Genomic DNA, 20,140 nt, shown 5'->3' with positions numbered 1-20,140 from the left:
AGACTGAGGAAAAGATCAAATCCTCAATCTGTGTTTTAGAACCTGAGAAAGCAAACATGATTGGCATTCCACGTTGTGTACCCAGTGGATGGTGTGGCATAATTAAACTCAGATCATATTCTGAGAATGTAAACTTGTAATATTGATCATATTGGTTTGAACACATGGATAGTGTAGAGTAGCTAAGAGAGATAACTCATCTATGAAATGCAGATTTGACATACAGTCTGAGATGTAAAATGCCAAACAAATCACCAGAGTTACACAGTGTGTCATCCAGGGGTATGATTCTGAGTGCAGAAGAGCACACAGCCTTTAATACTGTTGATGAGAATATTTCACAGGTGAATGAATACTTTATGAATAACATTACAGATGTTTTCTTTTATACAAACGTGTATTAATTATGCATCTATTATCACAGGTGTCCTGCAGGATGCCAGGTGTGCCAGAATTTAATCAGGTAAGAGTATATAAATGTGTATCTATGATTTTTATAATGACCTGAAATTATTGATAGGCATTCTTAGTCAAGGAAGTAATGACAACAAAAATATCCTTCCTTTTGTATTGTGAAAGCAGCATTTCTGGTGGTGTGCTGGAGAATACTTAGCATCAATCCAAGTAAAATAAATTGTATAATAACCTTTCATTTGTTTGCAATAGACAATTTTATCCAAATACTTTGTGTGTGTGGATGAGTTGGTCTTAATCTTCTCCCAATGAATGAAAAAAAGAAATGCGCCTTAAAGTGGGAGACAATTCCAGCTATATCCTGGGTGATATGAAGGAGAGTGAGGCAAAATGAACAGTAAGAATTATGGAAAAAGGAAGAACAAAATAAAGGGAGAAGAAGGAGGGTGATAGAAACATCCCTGATGATAGGTTTTCTGAAGGCTTTTTCATCTTGGCAGAGGGCATTCTGAGTCCCTGCTTTTGGGAAGGCAAGCAACAAAAGCTATATCACTTTGGCATTTTTAACTCATGCGTGGGTTTTTTTCAGACAGCTAATATTTTGTGGTTCATATTAATTAGTAGTTTTCAATCCAACTGTCATGGTTTAAGCCCAGCTGGTAACTCAGAACCACGCAGCCAGTCGCTCACTCTTCCCCTTCTTCCCCCCAGCTCTGGGTGGGATGCAGAAGAGAATCGAAAGAATATAAATCCCAGAGGTTGAGACAAGAACGATCCAATAACTAAAGTATAATACAAAAGTACTACTACTAATAATAATGATAAGGGAAATAACAAGGGTAGAGAATATAAAACTAAAAAGGAAAGGAAAGAAAACAATAAACACAAGTGATGCACCATACAATTGCTCACCATCCACTGACCCGAGCAGCAATCTGCCCTTCCGCATGCCTCCCTCAGGTTTATATACTGGGCATGACGTGCTGTGGTATGGAATACCCCTTTGGCTAGTTTGGGTCAGGTGTCCTGTCTCTGCTTCTTCCCGGCTTCCTGTGCCCCTCCTCCCTGGCAGAGCATGAGACTGAAAAGTTCTTGATCAGGGTAAGTGCTGCTTAGCAACAACTAAAACACTGGTATGTTACCAGCATTGTTTTCAGACTAAAGCCAAAACACAGCACTGCACCAGCTACTAGGAAGGAGAAAAATAACTGCTACAGCTGAACCCAAGACACCAACATTTTGAGACTGCAACAGTTCTGCAGTCCTCTCCCTTCCCCCAGCAGAGTGACTATGTTATTTGGTCTGGGAAGCTCTTTGGTATGAAAATTAACTTGGGGGTGGATGGAAAACTAAACCAAGATTAGCTTTCCACCAAATCAGCTTCCTAATCAGGCACAGTTTAGCTGCATGAATGTGAATATCACGGTGGGAGGAGGAGGAGGAGACACTGGAACTGGGAACCCCACAGGGTGGGTTTGTTTTTTCATTTCAACTTTCTCTGTAAAGACATCCCATACCTTTGTGGATTTTTTTATCTTATAGCTTTTTCTTTCACTTGTCATTTAGCATTTTCATGCTGTTTAAATTAACGTGAATCCTATTTGTTGGTCTGTCTATATATGCAGAACATGTGTGTGGGTCTGATGTTCATTTCAGTCAGCCATTATCTTGGAAGTACATTTTCCCATATGTTAACTGTTCTTGTTTTCTTGTGTATCTTAAGGTGCACACAGAACTTTGTTCTAGGAGAATTTTTCTGTTCCTAACAAGGGGAAACAATTTTCACATAAGTGTTGTAACTGGTTATATGGTAATTATTGGATCAGCAATGAAACAGCTTTTGGGCCTCCTGATACCTGTAATTTTCCACAACAGTCAAAAAGTCAAGTGAATGTACTTGATGCCTGCTATAATTGGATGTAATATTGTAGGAAAATGAAATCTGTTGAAGTTTTCTTACATGCAGAGAACTTCCAAGGTTTGCAAACAGTTCATGAGTGGGTTATGCAACTATTTGCTCATATTAAGTAGAATAACTCCATTTAGTAGTTGCTAATTAAATTTGAGTAACTTCCTGGCACCTTTGTCCATGCTGCTCAGTGTGTTGAAAGGCCTCTATCTACTCTTCATGAGTGCAGTGCTCATGAACACATCACAGGTGGCACATATATGAATATTTAAGAATGTGGTGGCAGACTTCTGCATCCTTAGACATCTGATATGTTCTCACAAATTGTCTGATATGGATAAAGTCTGTGAAGTACTGCCTGCTAGGGCACTGGATTTTGCAACCTTGGCTACTGCAGTTACTTTCATCTCAGTGTTGATCCTCCAGGATTCCCCATGCTGCTCAAGGTGTGACTTTTCCAGGAGTCTGCTTTTGTCATTGACATTGCTCCCTCCGCTAGTAGCTTAGTGAGTCTTTGAGGCAAAGTGTTTGAGGTAAAGTCTTTTCAGACACTTTGAATCAATGCATACGATACATTTGTAGAATCCCAGGGTAACTGAGGCTGGCCACGACCTGGGGAGGTCTCCATGGGCATGAGCCCATGCCCAGAACCGGCTCAGCAGGGAGGGTCAGACAGGGCTGCTCAGGACTTCACCAGTTCAGGCATGGAACCCCCTCGGCTGGGGAGAGCCCACCCTCCCCAGGCCCCAGCTCCGCTGCTGTCCTCCTGGGGGAAAAGCTTCTCCTTCCCTCCAGCCTCGGCCTCCTGTGTTTCAGCTGTGCTGCTGCCTCTCCCTCCCACCACTCACCCCTGTGAAGAGCATGGCTGCATCTCCTCTGTCCCCTCCTACCTGTGCCAGCAATGCTGATGGCTGTCCCCAAAGCCATTGCTCCTCCCAGATGAGCCAGCCGTGGTCCTGCAGCCTCTCCTCACCGGATAAGGGATCCAGCCTCACTGTCTCCATGCCCTTCCCTCACCTCCCACCAGTTTGACAGTGTTGTTCCTGTGCTGGGGATCCAAACTGGAGGTGGTACCCAGGCAGGGGCTGACAAACACCAAGCAGAGGGGACAGTCCCTGCCCTTCCCTGGCTCTCGGGCCATGTCCTGCTCACACCACCCCAGGCACTGCTGGCCCTTGTTGCCGCCCACCAGCACCCAAGGCCGTGCCCAGAACTGCCCCCTCCCGGGGCTGTACGTACACTTCATGCCCTCCTCAGGTCGCTGATGGAGATGCTGGAGAGTGCAGGCCCTGCACAGACCCTGTGGGACCCCACTCGTACCGGCCTCCAGGTAGTGTCCAACCCACAACCACCTCCCTGAGCCCACCACCCAACCTGGTCCTCACCCACCAGCGTGTCCTCCTTCCCAGACCATAATGTCACAGCCCGGGCACGAGGACGCTGGTGGAGCACTGCTGAAAGCCTGGAGCAGAGGCAGGCGGCATCTGCTGCTCTCCTCTCATCCCCGTGATGCTGTTGCAGCCGGCAGTCAGGCGGGTCAGGCACGATTTACCTGTAGTAACTCCCTGCGAGCTGCTGCCATTGCTGCCTGCTCCCTCATGTGCCCAGGCGTGGGCTCCAGGAGGACTCGCTCCTTGGTTTTGCCCGGCGCTGGTGGGAGGCCGCCCGGCCTGCAGCTCCTCAGGCTGCTGCTGCCTTTTCTGAAGGCAGGGGTGACATTTGCCTTTCCCCAGTCGTTGGGACCTCCTGATCTCCGTGGCCTTTGAGAGCTGATGGAGAGCAGCTGCACAAGGACATCAGCCACCTCCCTCAGCACCTCGGGGTGCACCATGACAGGTCCCAGGGGTGTGTGTGGGCCAAGCGCTCCTGAGCAATCCTGACTCAACCATCGTCCCTGGCTTGTAGCTTTTCTCCTCCTTGAGCTCTTCAACTATACATACAGCATGAAACTTTACAGAAAACAGTCCCAACAGCTGTATGTAATGTTCTGCATTGGTTTCCTCAACTTTCTTGAGAGTCTCTTAGTCTTGGCTTTTGACCTCCCAGGTAGCTCAGGAGTCCTTAGCACCTTGTCCATTCCTGCTAGATGGCAAGAGAGAGAGAGCATGCCAGTTTGGAGGAGATCATAAACTATTTGGGAAATACCAATCCTTCTGAGTTCACAACTCTTGCTATGATAATCTCTGGGGTAAAAACAGCTGTATGTACCTTGCACACCTTTCATATGCCTATGTGCAGTTCTTCCACTGCCTGCTCAGCATAACTGAGCTATTCTGAATGTAGCTCACGTCTGGTTGCATTTATATGTAAACATTAAATGTGTAGTACAAATGATGTTAATTAGTAAACCAGTTCGGTGTTCCTTCAGCTTCTCAGTTTCAAGGTTACTGCACTGATTTGTCTTGTCAGATGATTAGTTCCTTTCCACAGGATCTCTGCTTTGATTCAGGCAGTGTAATGTGGTATGAGAATAATGTAATGTAGTATTTAGTTGTGACCGGTATTGGTTCTCTGTCTTTCGGAATGACTCCTGATGAAAGGCCTTGTTATTGTGAGACCACTCCAGGAGCAGTGCAGTGACCACAAGGAGTTTTCAGGGCCAAAAGACAATAGGGTATCTTTGTTTTTTCTAATCTTTCATCTAAAGATCAGATTTTGTCTGACATTTGCTGTCTTTTACCCTTTTTTGGAGTCTCCCCAAAAAGCCAGCAGAAAAAAAAAAAAAAATGGAGCAAGGAGGCTGTAGAGAAATTTGTCCTCTGAAGACCAATAATAAAATCAAACCTATCTCTTTCTTCTGGTCCTTCCTTTGACGTATGCAGGGAGAGTAATAAACAAGTATAGTCACTGGCCTTATGCTCTCTGTGGGCATTCGTTGTGCTATCTGCTTTGCAGCTACATTGCCCTGAAACTCTTTTAGTTTAGATGTGTTTCTATAGCACTCTGAGTGTGGATTCTTAGTCCACATGTTATTTGACAACACTGTGTCAGCAATGATCTCCTATTTGTGTTGACCCCTCACTGTCTTCTGAAACAGTAATTTAATTGTACATTTGGAAGTGATATAATGTGGCTTGGTCCAGCTTGGATACTTTTTGTTTAGTAAATGAGCCTTGACCTGCTTGTCTTGGTTTGCCTATGAGGAAGCAAAATTACGATGGGTTTTGCTTTTGGGGTCATCACAATGGGGTCCATAGATTAACAGTTTATTTCAGCAGTTTCTATGCCCCCTCTCCTAATCTCTATTGTGTTTGGGGTTTTTTGGGGTTTTTTGGGTTTTTTCTGCACTACCACAGTGCAAATAGTTGTGGAATCATGCAGTGAGCCCGAGCAGGCAATATTTCTGGTTAGAATAGCTTGTCAATAAAACCCCTCTGTGAGGATTCCCCCCACTAGAACGACATAACCCCTGGGCTAGATCATTTCCTCTGTTTTTATAGGGTTCAGCTGTGAGAACATGCCTGACTCCTTTCTGGCAAATCCCTGGATTTCTGGAATATCTTTCTATTTGTCTCAGCTAGGGAAAAGGTGTAGGTGGTATAGGTTAGCTAATCCATGTTGAATTAGCTTGACAAAAATGTGGGCATTTTTGGTAGTCCCTATTGCCTTCTGACTTCTAGCTAACTGTCATCCTACACGTGACAATAGACCTCAACTCTTTTCTGTAGTGCTAGTCTTCTACAACTCTTTAATTCTCCACTGAGTAACATTGTTTGAGTCATTAATTCCCCAAGAGTGTAGGATTCTTCTCCAGTCTGCTTTTGCAGAGCATTGAATCAATCAACTGTAAATTGCCTGTGTTGAAAAACTGGAATGCAAACATAACTTCATGGTTTCTGTGAATCAAAAAGTGCCTTTCTAAAGCAGGTCCCTTCCTTACTTTACTTAAGGTTGTTTTGGGGTTGTTTTTTGTTTACTTGTTATTTTACATTTATTTCTCTTTCACCAGTTAGCTCTCACTCATCTCTATAGAAAACTCTCTCTCTTTCTGAATGTACCTCTTCAGGATTTTACAGATGTTTACATTTATCCTGCCCCTAGATCCACAAGTAATACATCTGAGTCTGAACACAGTCATTGAGTTTGGATTGTTGGAGGCCATTTGGTATCTTAAAAGAGTTTAAGGGAATAATTTATCTCCATTTCCAAGGGTATTTTAACTTCTGAAATGTCTAAAGGAAAACTGGACTGTCAGATGTCACTATAAATCATATTGAAGTTAATCCTGTAGTAGAGGCTGGAGCACGTCAAAGCCTGACAGTAATACCAATTGAATTTGGAATTTGGGTTATTTATTCAGTTGCAAACCTTCAATGCTAACTGAACTTCTGCTAAATTTCTCTTAACATTGCGCTTCAGCCCATTTATTTTGTATATTTACTCTGCTGGCAATGTAAGGGTTAGTATAAAGGTCACCCTGAAGTTTTCTCTAGACTGGGGGTTGCTCCGTTCCTCCTGATTAATGATCTTTCTTCTGTACCTAGAATAATCTGTGGTAATAACCATTGTGAAACTTAGTGCTCTATGATATTCATCTGAAATGTTATATATGAGACCAGTAAATCTGACCTGCATTGCTATAAATCTGAGCTGCAGGTCAGAATTGCTACATGGGACTCTCAAGCTGTTACAGAATCACACAAAATCACAGCAAGGTTTGGGTCAGAAAGGACCTTTGAAGATTATCTAGGTCAAACCCCCCAACTGTTATTAGTGTTCCTCAAACAAAGAACAAATTCTGTATCCAATAAAACTTACTTATGATTTAATGCCACGTAATTTTACCATTGTTGAGATTTTTTTCAGCTGAGTAAATTTTTATTACATTCCATGTCAGAAAGCTATAATATCCTTCTTTGCAGAAAGCTGTTTGGCCTATTCTGATGAAGATTCTAGAGTTACATGTGTGTTTGATGTAAAATAATCGTTTTATTTTTAATGTGAGATGTTGCTGTGGACGGCTGATTGGAGATCACCTGGGAGTGGACTGTAGCTGGCCTGTTTGTCAGGCTGTCCCACAGAAAAATGGTGGAGAATGGTCTGTGCAAAATCACACGAAGACAACTCCAACAGATGCATTTGGTACAATCAGTTTTCAAGACGGAGATCACACTTACCATGCCAAGGTAACTGATCGGGTTTATATGATGGATTTCTTTTTTATAATTTCAGCACCAGAAAGGCAAAAAGTGGTTTTGGGTGAATATCAGATTTTTTGCCATAAGAGAGCAGGGTGAATCTGAAAGTAAGTCAGGTTAGAGTGTGTGTATTTTATATTTTTCTATCGAACTTCATCGCAATTAAGCATAGTCTGTATTGCTGTCTGTATTTCTCACTGATGTATTTTTGTGCTATCATGTTAGTGGTATTGTGAAAGTTCTAATCCTGCACAAAATCTTTAATAAATTAATGCTGAGAAGTTTGTAAGATGTAAGATATTGCAGTTTCTTCTTTTGGGGTATTTAAAGGGTGGTTATTTTACCTATTATTATTTCTTCAGTACATTAGGCTCTCTTATGACAGCAATTTGGAACAGCTGATGCACCTGATGGTTAAGGAATGGCAGATGGAGTTGCCAAAGCTAGTGATCTCTGTTCATGGAGGCATTCAAAATTTCAAGCTTCCCTCAAAGATCAAACAGGTTTTCTGCAAAGGATTGGTGAAGGCTGCTGAGACTACAGGAGCTTGGATCTTTACAGAAGGCATCAACAGTGGTAATTATTTTCCTTTGTTTCAGTCTTCCTTTGGTGTTTTTTCTCTGCATACAAGCATATGAGTTTAGGGCAAATGCAATTAAATCGTTTGATAATCTGTGATATTTTAGCACAAAATGAAGAGTTTGTTTTAAGAACAGTACATAGTTCAAAGAGTGACATCATGTTCCTCTGCTGTTGACAGGCATTCTATTTTTAATATTTTATTATTTTTATAGTTTTATTATTTTTATTTTTAAATTTTAATATTTTTTATTATAGAGCAGAGTATTGTGCATGTAATATGAAACACTGATAGTAGATAACCAGAACTTCTTTGCAGTCAATTTTATCTTCTTCATTGAAATATATAAGCTCTGAGGACTGTGATTGGTGTTTTTGAAACAGTTTTCAAATCTAAATTTAACTCAAGTTTTATAATTAATAAAGTTTTGAATTAGGATAATTCATTGATTAGCCTATTCATCTATGAAATTCCCTATAAACTACTGTTAATATCTGTGGGGGTCAGTAAGTCATGGAAATGAAACAGTTTTGCTTCTTTAGGTTTTATTCAACCTGGTGACCTTACAGGAGAACTGCCCTGTGAATTTGTGTTAATAATAAAGTTTTATGGAGGTATAAAGCACCATTAGCAACATATATGGGTATTATTAATTATAAATATGTGTTGAGTTTGAAGCAGTGGTGCATTACATCTGAGCCTTACAATTTCTGCAGTGCACATCAAATGTACAAGTTGGGTGGGATGGTTTGTTTCTGGTTAAAACATAACCACAGAATAAATTGTATTATGGGAAGCCCTTTAATTGGTGTCCTGTAGCAGGTCTCTGAATGTAGAAGAAAAATGATGATTTAATTATCTTCTTAGGAGTGTCCAAGCATGTGGGGGATGCGTTGAAAGGCCGTGCTTCACCCCACCTGAGAAAGATCTTTGCTGTTGGGATTCCTCCATGGGGTGTCATTGAGAACCAGAGTGATCTCATTGGAAAAGATGTGAGTGGGACACATTTTCATAATAAAAGCCTTCATGTTCAGGGGATGTTATAGCTTTTTTGCATAGTTTATTTTCATTCATTATTTCATTCCACTAGTTTGATATTTTTCTTCAGTAAGAGGTTTAAATTTTAGACTAGGTTTACATTTTGCTCAGCAGTAGAATTCTGTGGCATGTTGAGGCACTGTATTTTGCCTTTTGTATGTAAATGAATAGTTTTAAAATATTTCTCTTCTTACAGGAAATTTCCATTCCTTTTTGAAATTTTGTAATTAATTAAGCAATTCTCTTGTGGTTGCAAATGATGTGTTTCTATATTCATGTAATTCAGGATGAGCACTCAGGTTAATGGTATACACAAATAGGCTATTAATATGCATGATTTTTATTCATAAACTAGAACTTTATGTGACTGCCAATGTGAAGGCACAATCTGCACAACTTTCTAAAAACACTTGACAACTATGGTGAAAACATTCCAAATAAATGATAGCTCACCTGTTTTTAATGGGAATACGTTCATTAAAAATATGCCACTGTGTTTCAACTGTTGCAAAGAAGGGCAGGCAGTGACCCTGACTAAGGACTGCAAGCCTATTTAGAAATGCTTTTTGTAGTACTAATTGTGGCTTTGTTACTATTAGTAATCAAATGAAAACCCATGTTTGAGCAGAGCAGCAAAAAGCATGATGGAGGCTTTCAGAAGATCACAGTATGATGAAGAAATACAAAAAATGGTGATATTTTGTTGGTTTCTTTGAAGATCTTTTTATTTTGGTTTTCTTAGGTAGTTTGCCTGTACCAGACTCTTGGTAATCCACTGAGCAAGCTAAGTACCCTCAACAGCATGCACTCTCATTTTCTAATGGCAGATGATGGGACAGTAGGCAAGTATGGGAATGAAATGATGCTCAGGAGGAATTTGGAGAAGTACATATCGCTTCAGAAAATACACACAAGTGAGTACTGCTGATTACTTTTCTATGTGTATAGGTAAATAAATGGGTCTATGAGGTGGTCTATGAGGGCACTGGCAGAGCTGCAGATATCCTGGCTTTTACCCATAAACACACAGGTGATACAGGGTGAGTAGTATGTATGTATGTAGCATGTGAGAGCTATTGGAAAGGACAGATTGATATTCTGAAGGATTTTTCTTCTTTCTAGTGCTAAGGATGCTTACAATTTTATCAGGAGGTTTTCAGAGTCTTTTTGATCTGGTTGCAGAAGTTCTGTGAAAATCTTAAAAAGTGTAAGTCAAATTAGAGATGGTGAAGGCATGATTTCCTCTCTGTTGAGCCATGTGTGAGACTCATAAGTATTTACTTACCAGATATTCTGATTTTTTTGTGTGGCTTAGATCTGTTTGTAACTGGTTAGGTGTGTTTCGAAACAGGAATGGGCCAAGGTGTACCCGTAGTTGGGTTGGTGGTGGAAGGAGGCCCCAGTGTGATCCTAATGGTGTGGGAGTACGTGAGGGCCAGCCCAGCTGTCCCTGTGGTGGTCTATGAGGGCACTGGCAGAGCTGCAGATATCCTGGCTTTTACCCATAAACACACAGGTGATACAGGGTGAGTAGTATGTATGTATGTACGTATGTATATATGTATAAATAAATAAATAAATAACCCCACAAACACACGCGGTGAGATATGGGGCATAATGCTCCTCCTCCTTGGACTGTTGTATTGGGAGGGACCTGGAAATGCCTGTCTCAAAACCTCTGAGATAATTTCTTGTGCTTTTGGTAATGACCCCGCCATGGTCTTTTGCTGGCTTTTGCTTCTGTGAAGTGAGAGCAGTTTCTTCCTTCCCTGTCTCAAACTCTCAAACTAGTGCTGAAAGAATTATTCTGCCCAATTTAATACAGCGCCTTTTTTTTTTTTTTTTTTTTTTTTAAATAGGGAAAAAAACCTGCACCTAGCCATTTTGAGTTATTATGTTTTCATATTTGGTAAGGGATACTATTGGGTCACCCCAGAGAGTCTGCTTGGGTTTGACTCAATCTTTTCTCCTGCCATCAGTATTCTATAAGTGGACTTGGATTTGGGTTGCACAAAGCTTTTGGGGCTAGAGCTGAGGTTAGTTGCTGTAGGACTCTCAGGCTGGGAAGGAGAAGGAATAAAGTTCCTTGACTTTGGCTTTGGTTTACTCAGTGGTAACCCTGATTTGTCCTACTCGTCTAACTGTAACCCTTTATGCCACCACAGCTGCACTCTGTTAAACCCACCTTGATGAAAATTTTATATCCAAACTGGAAACAAATACACATATATTTGTATAGCCAATGAATATTTTTGGGAAAATTTTTCAACGTCAAAAGGGCTGTTAAAATAAAGAACCCAATTTTAAAAAGGTGGTCTGCGTTTGTTCCAATAAAAAAAAAAGAGAACAATTGAATAGACTTTATATCCTAATTATTTACTTATTATCTTTTCTAAACATTCTTTTCGGGGGTGTTATGTTTCTCTAGTGTGTTCTTTTGAGAACTTTTTTCTTCTCTTGCTTTTGCTTTGTCATTTTTGACCTTTAAGAAAAATTCCTGTCATTTCAGAAGAAATGTAAATATGCATGGAAAGGTTAACAGGAATATAAATGAGGGGAAAAAAGATGGGAGAAGTATGAAACCTAATGAACAATAAGGAATTTAATATTATCCCTATATGATTACTGAAAAAAAGAAAAAGTTTGCTAAACTTCTGGTGATTTTTAGCTCTGTATTCACAGACAATCCTGTGAGAATTGTTAACTTTTTTAATTTGTTCTGTTTCCAATAGTCTATATATATATATGGTCAGAAGTAATGCCTGCTTAACACAAGTTTCATCTTTTGCTGAGGTGTCATTTGGGCTGGTAAGAATTAGCCAGCAATATACTTTTCCTTGCTTTGTATATCTGTTTTTCAGGGAGCTGCGCCCTCGAGTGAAGGAGGAAGTCTTAGTGATGATTCAAAACACATTTAGCTTGGGACAGAAACAATCCAGTCATCTGTTTCACATTTTGGTGGAATGCATGGAGCACAGAGACTCTGTGAGTGGAGTTCATGCTCTGAATTCAGGATGTCTTCATTTGCTGTTACCCTTTTCCCTTTTTGCTGTTTCTGTGGTGGGTTGTCATGGGCACAGCAGTTGTAGAAGTAATGATGTTATCTCTAAAATAAGATTACACAAAGGTGCCTGTGCTTATTTATATATGGAGTAGCTCCACACAGCCTGTTTAGTTAACTTTTCAAATCTCAGTGGTTGCTTATGAAATGAGAGCCTTTCTAACTTTACTAAAAAGTCAGACATCTTTGTATCACAGGAAAGATAAAGTAATTCCTACTTTTTTCCCCTTCTTTATTAGTGTCTTATTTGTAAGTTAAAAATGTTTCTGTCCATTCTTCTACTCATAACAGAATTGTACTAAAATTTGTCTCTGAGTATCAAAGTGTACTTTTGAAATGTGCTGGCATGTTTAGCAGCTCAGGTGCTTATTTGCAAGTAGAATCATAGAATCATAGAATGGTTTGTGTTGGAAGGACCTTAAAGATCATCTAGTTCCAACCCCCCTGCCATGGACAGGGACAACTCCCACTAGACCAGGTTGCTCAAAGCCCCGTCCAGCCTGGCCTTGAACACTGTCAGGATTGGAGCATCCACAAGTTCCCTGGGCAACCTGTTCCAGTGCCTCACCACCCTCACAGCAAAGAATTTCTTTCTAGTATCTAATCTAAATCTACCTTCTTTCAGTTAAAACCGCTACCTTTCTGTCATGGTTTAAGCACAGCCGGTAACTCAGAACTATGCAGCCGCTCGCTCACTCCTTTGTTTCCCCCCCCGGCCTTCATCCTGTCACTACACTCTCTGATAAAGAGTCCCTCCCCATCTTTGCTGTAGCCCACTTTAAGTATTAAAAGGCTGCTAGAAGGTCTCCCTGGAGCCTTCTCTTCTCCAGGCTGAACAAAAACCCAGCTCTCTCAGCCTGTTTTACAGGAGAGGTGCTCCAGCCTTCTCATCATCCTCGTGGCCCTCCTCTGGACTTGCTTGAAAAGGACCATATCCTTCTTATGTTGGGGGCTTGAGAACCAAACATGATACTCCAAATGGGGGTCTCACAAGACTGGAGTAAAGGGGGAAAATCACCTCTGTCTACCTGCTGGCCATGCTTCTTTTGATGCAGTCCAGGATGCGACTGGGTTTCTGGGCGGCAAGCACATTTTGCCAATCACATCCAGTTTTTCATCCACCAGTAACCCCAAGTCCTTCTCTGCAGGACTGTTCTCAGTCTACTCATTGCCCAGCCTGTATCCCTGTTCGGATTGCCCCAAGTGCAGGACCTTGCACCTCGGCTTGTTGGACTTCATGAGGTTCACACTGGCCTACTTCTCTAGCGTGTCACGGTCCCTCTGAATGGCGTCCCTTCCCTCCAGTGTATCGACTGCACCACACATCCTGGCAAACTTGCTGAGGGCATACTCAATCCCACTGTCCAGGTCGCTGACAAAGCTGTTAAATAATCCTGGTCCCAATAGCAACCGATGAGGGACGCTTGTCACTAGTCTCCACCCAGACATTGAGCCACTGACTGCAACTCTTCGAGCGTGACCATCCAGCCAATTCCTTATCCACCTGTTAAATCCATGTTTCTCCATTTACAGACAAGGGTATTGTGTGGGACAGTATCAAATGCTTTGCATAAGTCCAGGTAGATGATGTCAGTTGCTCTTCCTTTATCCACCAGTGCCATGGCACCATCATAGAAAGCCACTGAATCTCTCAGGCAAAATTTGCCCTTTGTGATGCCATGTTGGCTGTCACCAATCACTTTCTAATTGTCCATGTGCCTTAGTATATTTTCTAGGAGGATCTGCTCCATGATCTTGCTGGACACAGAGATGAGACTGTCTGGCCTGTAGTTCCTCGGTCTTCCTTTTTAGCCTTTTTAAAAAAGGGGATTATGTTTTCCCTTTTCCATTCACTGGGAATTTCCCTAGTCCACTAGGGAAATCACATTTTCAAATATGATGGAGTACCAAGTATTTGCTATGGGAGTAATGACAATTGTAGCAGTAATCACTAAAATAGAAACTACCCAGTATGTTTTTATTCTTTTTTTGTTTGTTTGGTTGGTTTTTTGGGTTTTTTTTTTTGTTTCACTTTGAGTGTCTGCTTTTGAGTTTAATACTTGCGTAGGTATCAGCCTTATTGCATTTTTACATTTCTCAGATTTAAAGGCTAGTCAAAAGCAAGTAGACTCAATCTGTTATGGAGTAGGTTGATTCCAGTTTGCCTGGGATGCCATTGCATTAAAAAGCAAAATCGTACGTTTTCTGTCTGAAACAAAGGAAAATCATGTCTGGGCCTTTGCCACTGTTGAAACGTGTATGATTTAATCTATCACAGCCCTTACCAAGAAGAAATAACTACAGACTTCTCTGCCTCACCTCAAATAGTATACTTCTGCAATTCTAACAGATAACCATATTTGATGCGCTGTCAGAAGATCAGCAGGACATTGATTTGGCAATTCTGACTGCACTCTTGAAAGGTACCTATCTAAAAATACATGCGTTTTCAAAACAAAGGAGTAACATCAATGTGTGAAAACTTCTAGGTCCTTTACTTGTTTCCTAGGTACAAATATGTCTGCTTCAGATCAGCTAGACTTGGCGCTGGCCTGGAACCAGATAGATATAGCCAAGAAACACATACTGGTTTATGGACAACACTGGAAGGTACTATTACCTTTTATTTTTAATAGCTGCTTTACACTGTATTATGATGACCAATTTTCCGTGATTTGATGCTTGAAGTCAATCTTCTGGAGTAACCATCTTTTATTTTGGAGAGGTGTTATTCTTAAAGTTGCAAAGTTCAACTGCAGAGTGCATCAGGTGAAAAATCAAACACATTTGTTTCCCCAGAGACAAGGTGATTCCTGTAGTTTCACTGCTAGCTCTTCCAAATAGTTTCAGTGGTGCTTCTGGATATGTGTTCATCAAGCCAGTGTTGACAATCATTGGTGGTCAAGGATATTTCATTGTAGCCCAGAGTACTCTACTCCAAAGGAATAAACTCCAAAGAACTGTTTTCCTAGCCCTAGACAGAAATACAGAAATCACAGCCCTTTGTGGTGCTGGCAGGTAAAAAAAAGGCAGAATTATTTGTGGTGACATGGCACCAAGGCATTTTTTCACATACTGTTTCTTATGAACAGCTGAAATCAAGGCAAGCCATGATTTAGTGCTACATTAACTTTTATGCATGTAAAACAACACACAGACCTATGAATTGTGCTTTTCAAGTTTTCAGATGTAATCCAGTATTTAAGTATAACCCTCCCTAAGTGAATTTTTGTGTACATAACATGATTTTTATAGATGATAAATATAAAATGGTACATGCCTCAACACATACTATTCCCATTTGTTTTAAGAGTAAATGTTTTCTTCAAGAAATCGTATCTGATGCTCCCAGAAGTACTTTAAAAGCTTTCCATTCCAAGAATTACAAGGCTGATTTTTCCATTCCTGAGTGCCTTTTCTTTTTTACAATGTAAATTTTAGAAAATGGGCAGTGGGTATATTTTTTTTCAGTGATCGTAGCTGGTTGTTTAACACAACAGGAGAACTGAATTTATTTATCACCAGTCTGTGTTTTCCTGTGGTGTATAAGGCTGAATACATGGACGACTATGCCTGAGATGCCTACAGTTGGGTAACCATGAATTAAAGAATTTTTTTCTTGCTGTTGTTACCTTTTTGGGCTCAGCTCACTATCTGTGAAGTTGAGATCATCATGTCATGTTCTTGCACAAAACCTGGTAAAAATGAGTGATTTCTAGTGCCCACTGAAAGGTAAGGAAGGAAATTGCTGGTTTCATTTTCAGGATTTGAACAGCATGTGAATACTAAGGGATGTGCCAAACCTGGAACAATAAAGTTAGAACAAAATGTTGAATAGCTTCCTGCTAAGGGATTCTCATTCACTCTGTGAATTGAATAAGACTAAGCCCTCTAGGGAAACATAGTATGCAACTGAGCAATGAATAATTGTACCGTTATTCATGGTGATGAATTATCTGATAACTTTTGAGTGTTCAACTGCATAACCTTAACAGTATTCCTGTCCAGCAGGATGTTTGTTCTTATGGAATATGGAAAAGATTTGTGTATACACAATGTGTGGATATATTTGCCTTTATGATTTTTTTTGCAATACCCTGTTATGTTTTGATCCTTTGAAGAAAACTTATTTTTCCCAATGTCTTCTTTCATTGTTTTATAGCATGAACATTTTTTTATTGGTGTCTATTTATTTTTTTGCCTTCAATAACTCTGCTGTGAACTGTTGACAAGCTTTATTGAAGCATATCTTTATAAGATATTAAAGAAAGGGGGACACCATCTATCTGACTACTTCAGATTTTTACTACTGGAGTAAGATAAAAGCATTATGCTTTCGCTGTTTTTTAGATTAAAAATGTATGTTGGCAGGCCTGGAGTCTGCATCATTCCTTTGCATTTAAATGAGGTGTGGAGGGTGCCTTGAGCAGTGAATGAGTATAAGTGATATAATAATAGAATCATAGAATCATTTAAGTTGGAAAAGACCTTTGATATTTTAAGATCATTGAGTCCAACTGTAAACTTAATACTGCCAAGTTCACCACTAAACCGTGTCCCTGAGTGCCACATCTACCCATCTTTTAAATACATCCAGCAATGGTGACTCAACTAATTTCTTGGGCAGCCAGTTCCAATGCTTGACAAACTTTATGTGGAAAAAAATTTTCCTAATATCCAATCTAAATGTGCCTTGGAGCAACTTGAGGCCACTTCCTCTGTCCTATCACTTGTTACTTGGGAGAAGAGACTGACACCCACCTTGCTACAACCTCCTTTCGGGTGGTTTTTGTAGACTTCTTTTCTCCAGGCTAAACAACCTTAATTCTGCTAGCCACTCTTCATTAAGACTTTTTCTCTAGACCCTTCACCAGCTTCATTGGTCTCCTTTGGTTGAGCTACAGCACCTATATATCTTCATTGTAGCAAGGGGCCCAAAACTGAACACAGTATTGGAGGTGTGGTCTCACCAAGGTGGAGTACTAAAGGGACAATAACTTCCCTGGCCCTGCTGACTGTGCTATTTCTGATGCAGGCCAGGGTGCCATTGGCCTTCTTGGCTGACTGGGCACAAGCTGGCTCATGTTCAGCTCCATCAATCAGCACCCCCAGGTCCTTTTCCACCGAGCAGCTTTCCAGCCACTCTTCCCCAGGCCTGTAGCGTTGCATGGGGTTGTTGTGGCCCAAGTGCAGGACTCGGCACTTTGCCTTGTTGAACCTCATACCACTGGCCTTGGCCTACTGGTCCAGCCTTTCCAGATTCCCCTGTAGAGCCTCCCTTCCCTCAAGCAGGTCAAGGCTCCCACCCAGCATGGTGTCATCTGCAGCCTTACTGAGGGTGCATTTGGTTGCTTTGTCCAGATCCTTGATAAAGATATTAAACAGAACTGGGCCCATTAGTGAACCCTGGGGAACACCATTTGTGAGCATCTGCCAACTAGATTTAACTCCACTTACCACAACTCTTTGAGCTGGATGACCGAGTTTCTTACACAGTGAAGAGCATGCCTGTCCGAGCCATGAGCCGCCAGTTTCTCCAAGAGAATGCTGTAGGAAATAGTGTTAAAGACTTTACCAAGTGAAGAGCTCTTAAACTGAGAGTGTTAAATTTTAGTGGCTGTGTTTTAATTTGATGCCTTCTGTTCCTTCGTGGAGGCTCAGGGGAAGCCTTACCATTCTCTACAAATACCTGAAAATAGTCTGTAGTGAGGTGGATGTTGGTCTCTTCTCCCAAGTAACAAGTGGTAGGACAAGAGGAAATGGCCTCAAGCTGCAGCAGGAGAGGTTCAGAGTGGATATTAGGAAAAATTTCTGCACTGAAAGGGTGATCAAGTGTTAGAATGGGCCCTCCAGGAAGTGGTTGAGCCACCATTCCTGGAGGTATTTAAAAGACGTGTAGATGTGGCACTTGTGTATGGAAAATAATAAATAACAGTTTCCTACTCCCCACCTCTTTAACACAGAAGATTTTTGAGAACTGTTGCATAGTTGTTGTTTTCGCACTTCTCCTGGCTTTCCCAAGGTGATTACCTGTTAAGTGTTTTTCCATATTTCTGACAACCTTTTTTGTTCTTCTGTGTACTTTTTTAAGGTCTTAAAGTAATCTTTTGGGATAGGCAGACCAGCACTGTACTCAGTATTTGAGACAAGGGGTTCTTCACTGAGATATTTAGTGAAATACTAATATTTTATAGATTATTCTGTATTCATCTAAGTATAGATCGTAATAGTCTGTGTGACTTTTTTACTTGTTTCCAACTTATATTCAACTTGCATTTATGCTTTTGGAAGATACGTCCACTAACATTTTTTCTGAGTTATTTCACGACTGACATGCAGGTAGGGTTGTTTGTCAAATACATGTTATTTCACATTTACCAATATTGAATTTCACCTGCTTTTTTGGCTGATTAGCCCATATTGTAAGATTTTTCTGCACTTCCCAATCAGTTTTATTATGAGGAGTATTTTTGTATCATCAGCAAGTACTGTCAAATCGTTAGTCAATATGTGTGATTTCCATGGTCTCTCACCACTATTAATAATCTCCTTCCCTATCATTTTATTAATAATGTAAGTTATTAAACAATCGAGGGACCTTTGCCTTGGCAGCTTAATTTGCTTAGAAGTCTTTCAAGAAAACCATCATCAAAAGCTTTTGTGGGCATACAAACTTACTGTATCAGTTGGACAGCCTTATCCTCATTGTCCCTGCCAAAATTCTGGTAGAGCTCTGATTTTATTCTACAAAATAATAACCTTGCTTCCTCTTACTCTGCTGTATTTACCCATGTTTCTATTATTGCTATTCTTTATTATAGTTTCATTATATTTTTCCAAAGTTCTAATTGTATTGATATGCCATACTTTGACAACTTGTACACTCCTTTCTCCTTTTTACAATTGGCATATATTCTACCATCTTCCATTCTGCTGCTAGAAGGGCAGATTTCAGCTATGCTTGAGTTCCCTGGGAACTGTTAGCTGAATACCACCTGGTTCTGACAATTTGCTACCACTTTACGGATGACTTCTATAATCTTTTCTACTATACTTCAATTTGACACAGTTCCTCAGATTTGTCTGCCATAAAGAACAGCTTTGATGTAGGACTTTTCCTAACATGTTCTGTAGTGAGCAGTGAGGCAATGAATTAACTTGCAGTTTCTGCAATACCCTTATCTCTTTGCGTGTTTCTTTTATACCTTGATCATCCTCTGGTCTTACAGATTCACTAACAATCCCCATACTCACAAGCTCCTGTGCTTCTGATAAATTTGAAAATGTTATATGTACCTGTTCACATCTCTTTCAGTGCAATAATTCAGCACCATTTTGGATGAAAAGTTATTGTCAGATAATGAATATGTTCTCTCCTTCAAGTAACATGGAAAGAGCTTGTAATAAACAAGTCTTACATCACTTGCTGCTCCTCCAAGCAAAAATTAGAATGATACATATTCCTGAAAGTTTTTCTTTTCACTAAGCAGGAAAAAAGGTCTTAAATAAGAGTGTTCTTCATGCATTGTAAACAAGAAAAAAAAATTAAAAGAAAAAGAAAATGCTCAAACCCAGTTTTAAAATTTGCTTTTGGCTTAGTTGCCTTCTTAAAAAGAGGATTACCCATCTGACTGAGAGGATCTGCCAGACCTGCAATTGTCAGGGTCTACAGTTTGTGTGTGGTTATTGTGGTTGTGTGTTTAGATTTTGAGTTAAATATTTAAGCACCAATTTTCTAGGTGATTGTTCATGCAGTATTAGTATTTTTCTGTCTAAGTGTTCTAAGGAAACATGTACATTTACGTACAGTTTGTGGGAATTTCTTTTTAGAATTCTGGTCCTAAATGTTCAGAAGGTAAAGATTGTAAGCAGCTGTAGCTATGTTTCTGCTTAAATGTCAGCTCAGTCTCAAATGGACTTTCCAATAAATAATGTCGCCCTAGTGGTTACTAGATGGCTCATTAAACCTCTTTAGACACATTGCCAGTGCGGGGAATGAC

At 40.4% G+C, this 20,140-nt stretch overlaps 1 protein-coding gene across 5 annotated transcripts in view; it reads left to right on the top strand.

Moving 5' to 3' along the window:
- The window catches only part of TRPM6 (transient receptor potential cation channel subfamily M member 6), a 94,209-nt gene that overhangs the window by 20,598 nt on the left and 53,471 nt on the right, over nucleotides 1-20,140 (top strand). For all 5 annotated transcript variants that reach the window (XM_030470160.1, XM_030470159.1, XM_030470158.1 and 2 more), the window contains exons 4-12: nucleotides 425-463; nucleotides 7,269-7,449; nucleotides 7,824-8,037; nucleotides 8,909-9,033; nucleotides 9,822-9,993; nucleotides 10,431-10,605; nucleotides 11,941-12,064; nucleotides 14,491-14,563; nucleotides 14,650-14,750. In XM_030470160.1, the coding sequence (XP_030326020.1) occupies nucleotides 425-463; nucleotides 7,269-7,449; nucleotides 7,824-8,037; nucleotides 8,909-9,033; nucleotides 9,822-9,993; nucleotides 10,431-10,605; nucleotides 11,941-12,064; nucleotides 14,491-14,563; nucleotides 14,650-14,750 (1,204 nt within the window). The remainder of the gene's footprint in view (nucleotides 1-424; nucleotides 464-7,268; nucleotides 7,450-7,823; nucleotides 8,038-8,908; nucleotides 9,034-9,821; nucleotides 9,994-10,430; nucleotides 10,606-11,940; nucleotides 12,065-14,490; nucleotides 14,564-14,649; nucleotides 14,751-20,140) is intronic.

Source organism: Strigops habroptila, chromosome Z, assembly GCF_004027225.2.
Source record: "Strigops habroptila isolate Jane chromosome Z, bStrHab1.2.pri, whole genome shotgun sequence".
Classification (NCBI taxonomy): Eukaryota; Metazoa; Chordata; class Aves; order Psittaciformes; family Psittacidae; genus Strigops; species Strigops habroptila.
This window is presented reverse-complemented; position numbering and strand designations above follow the sequence as displayed.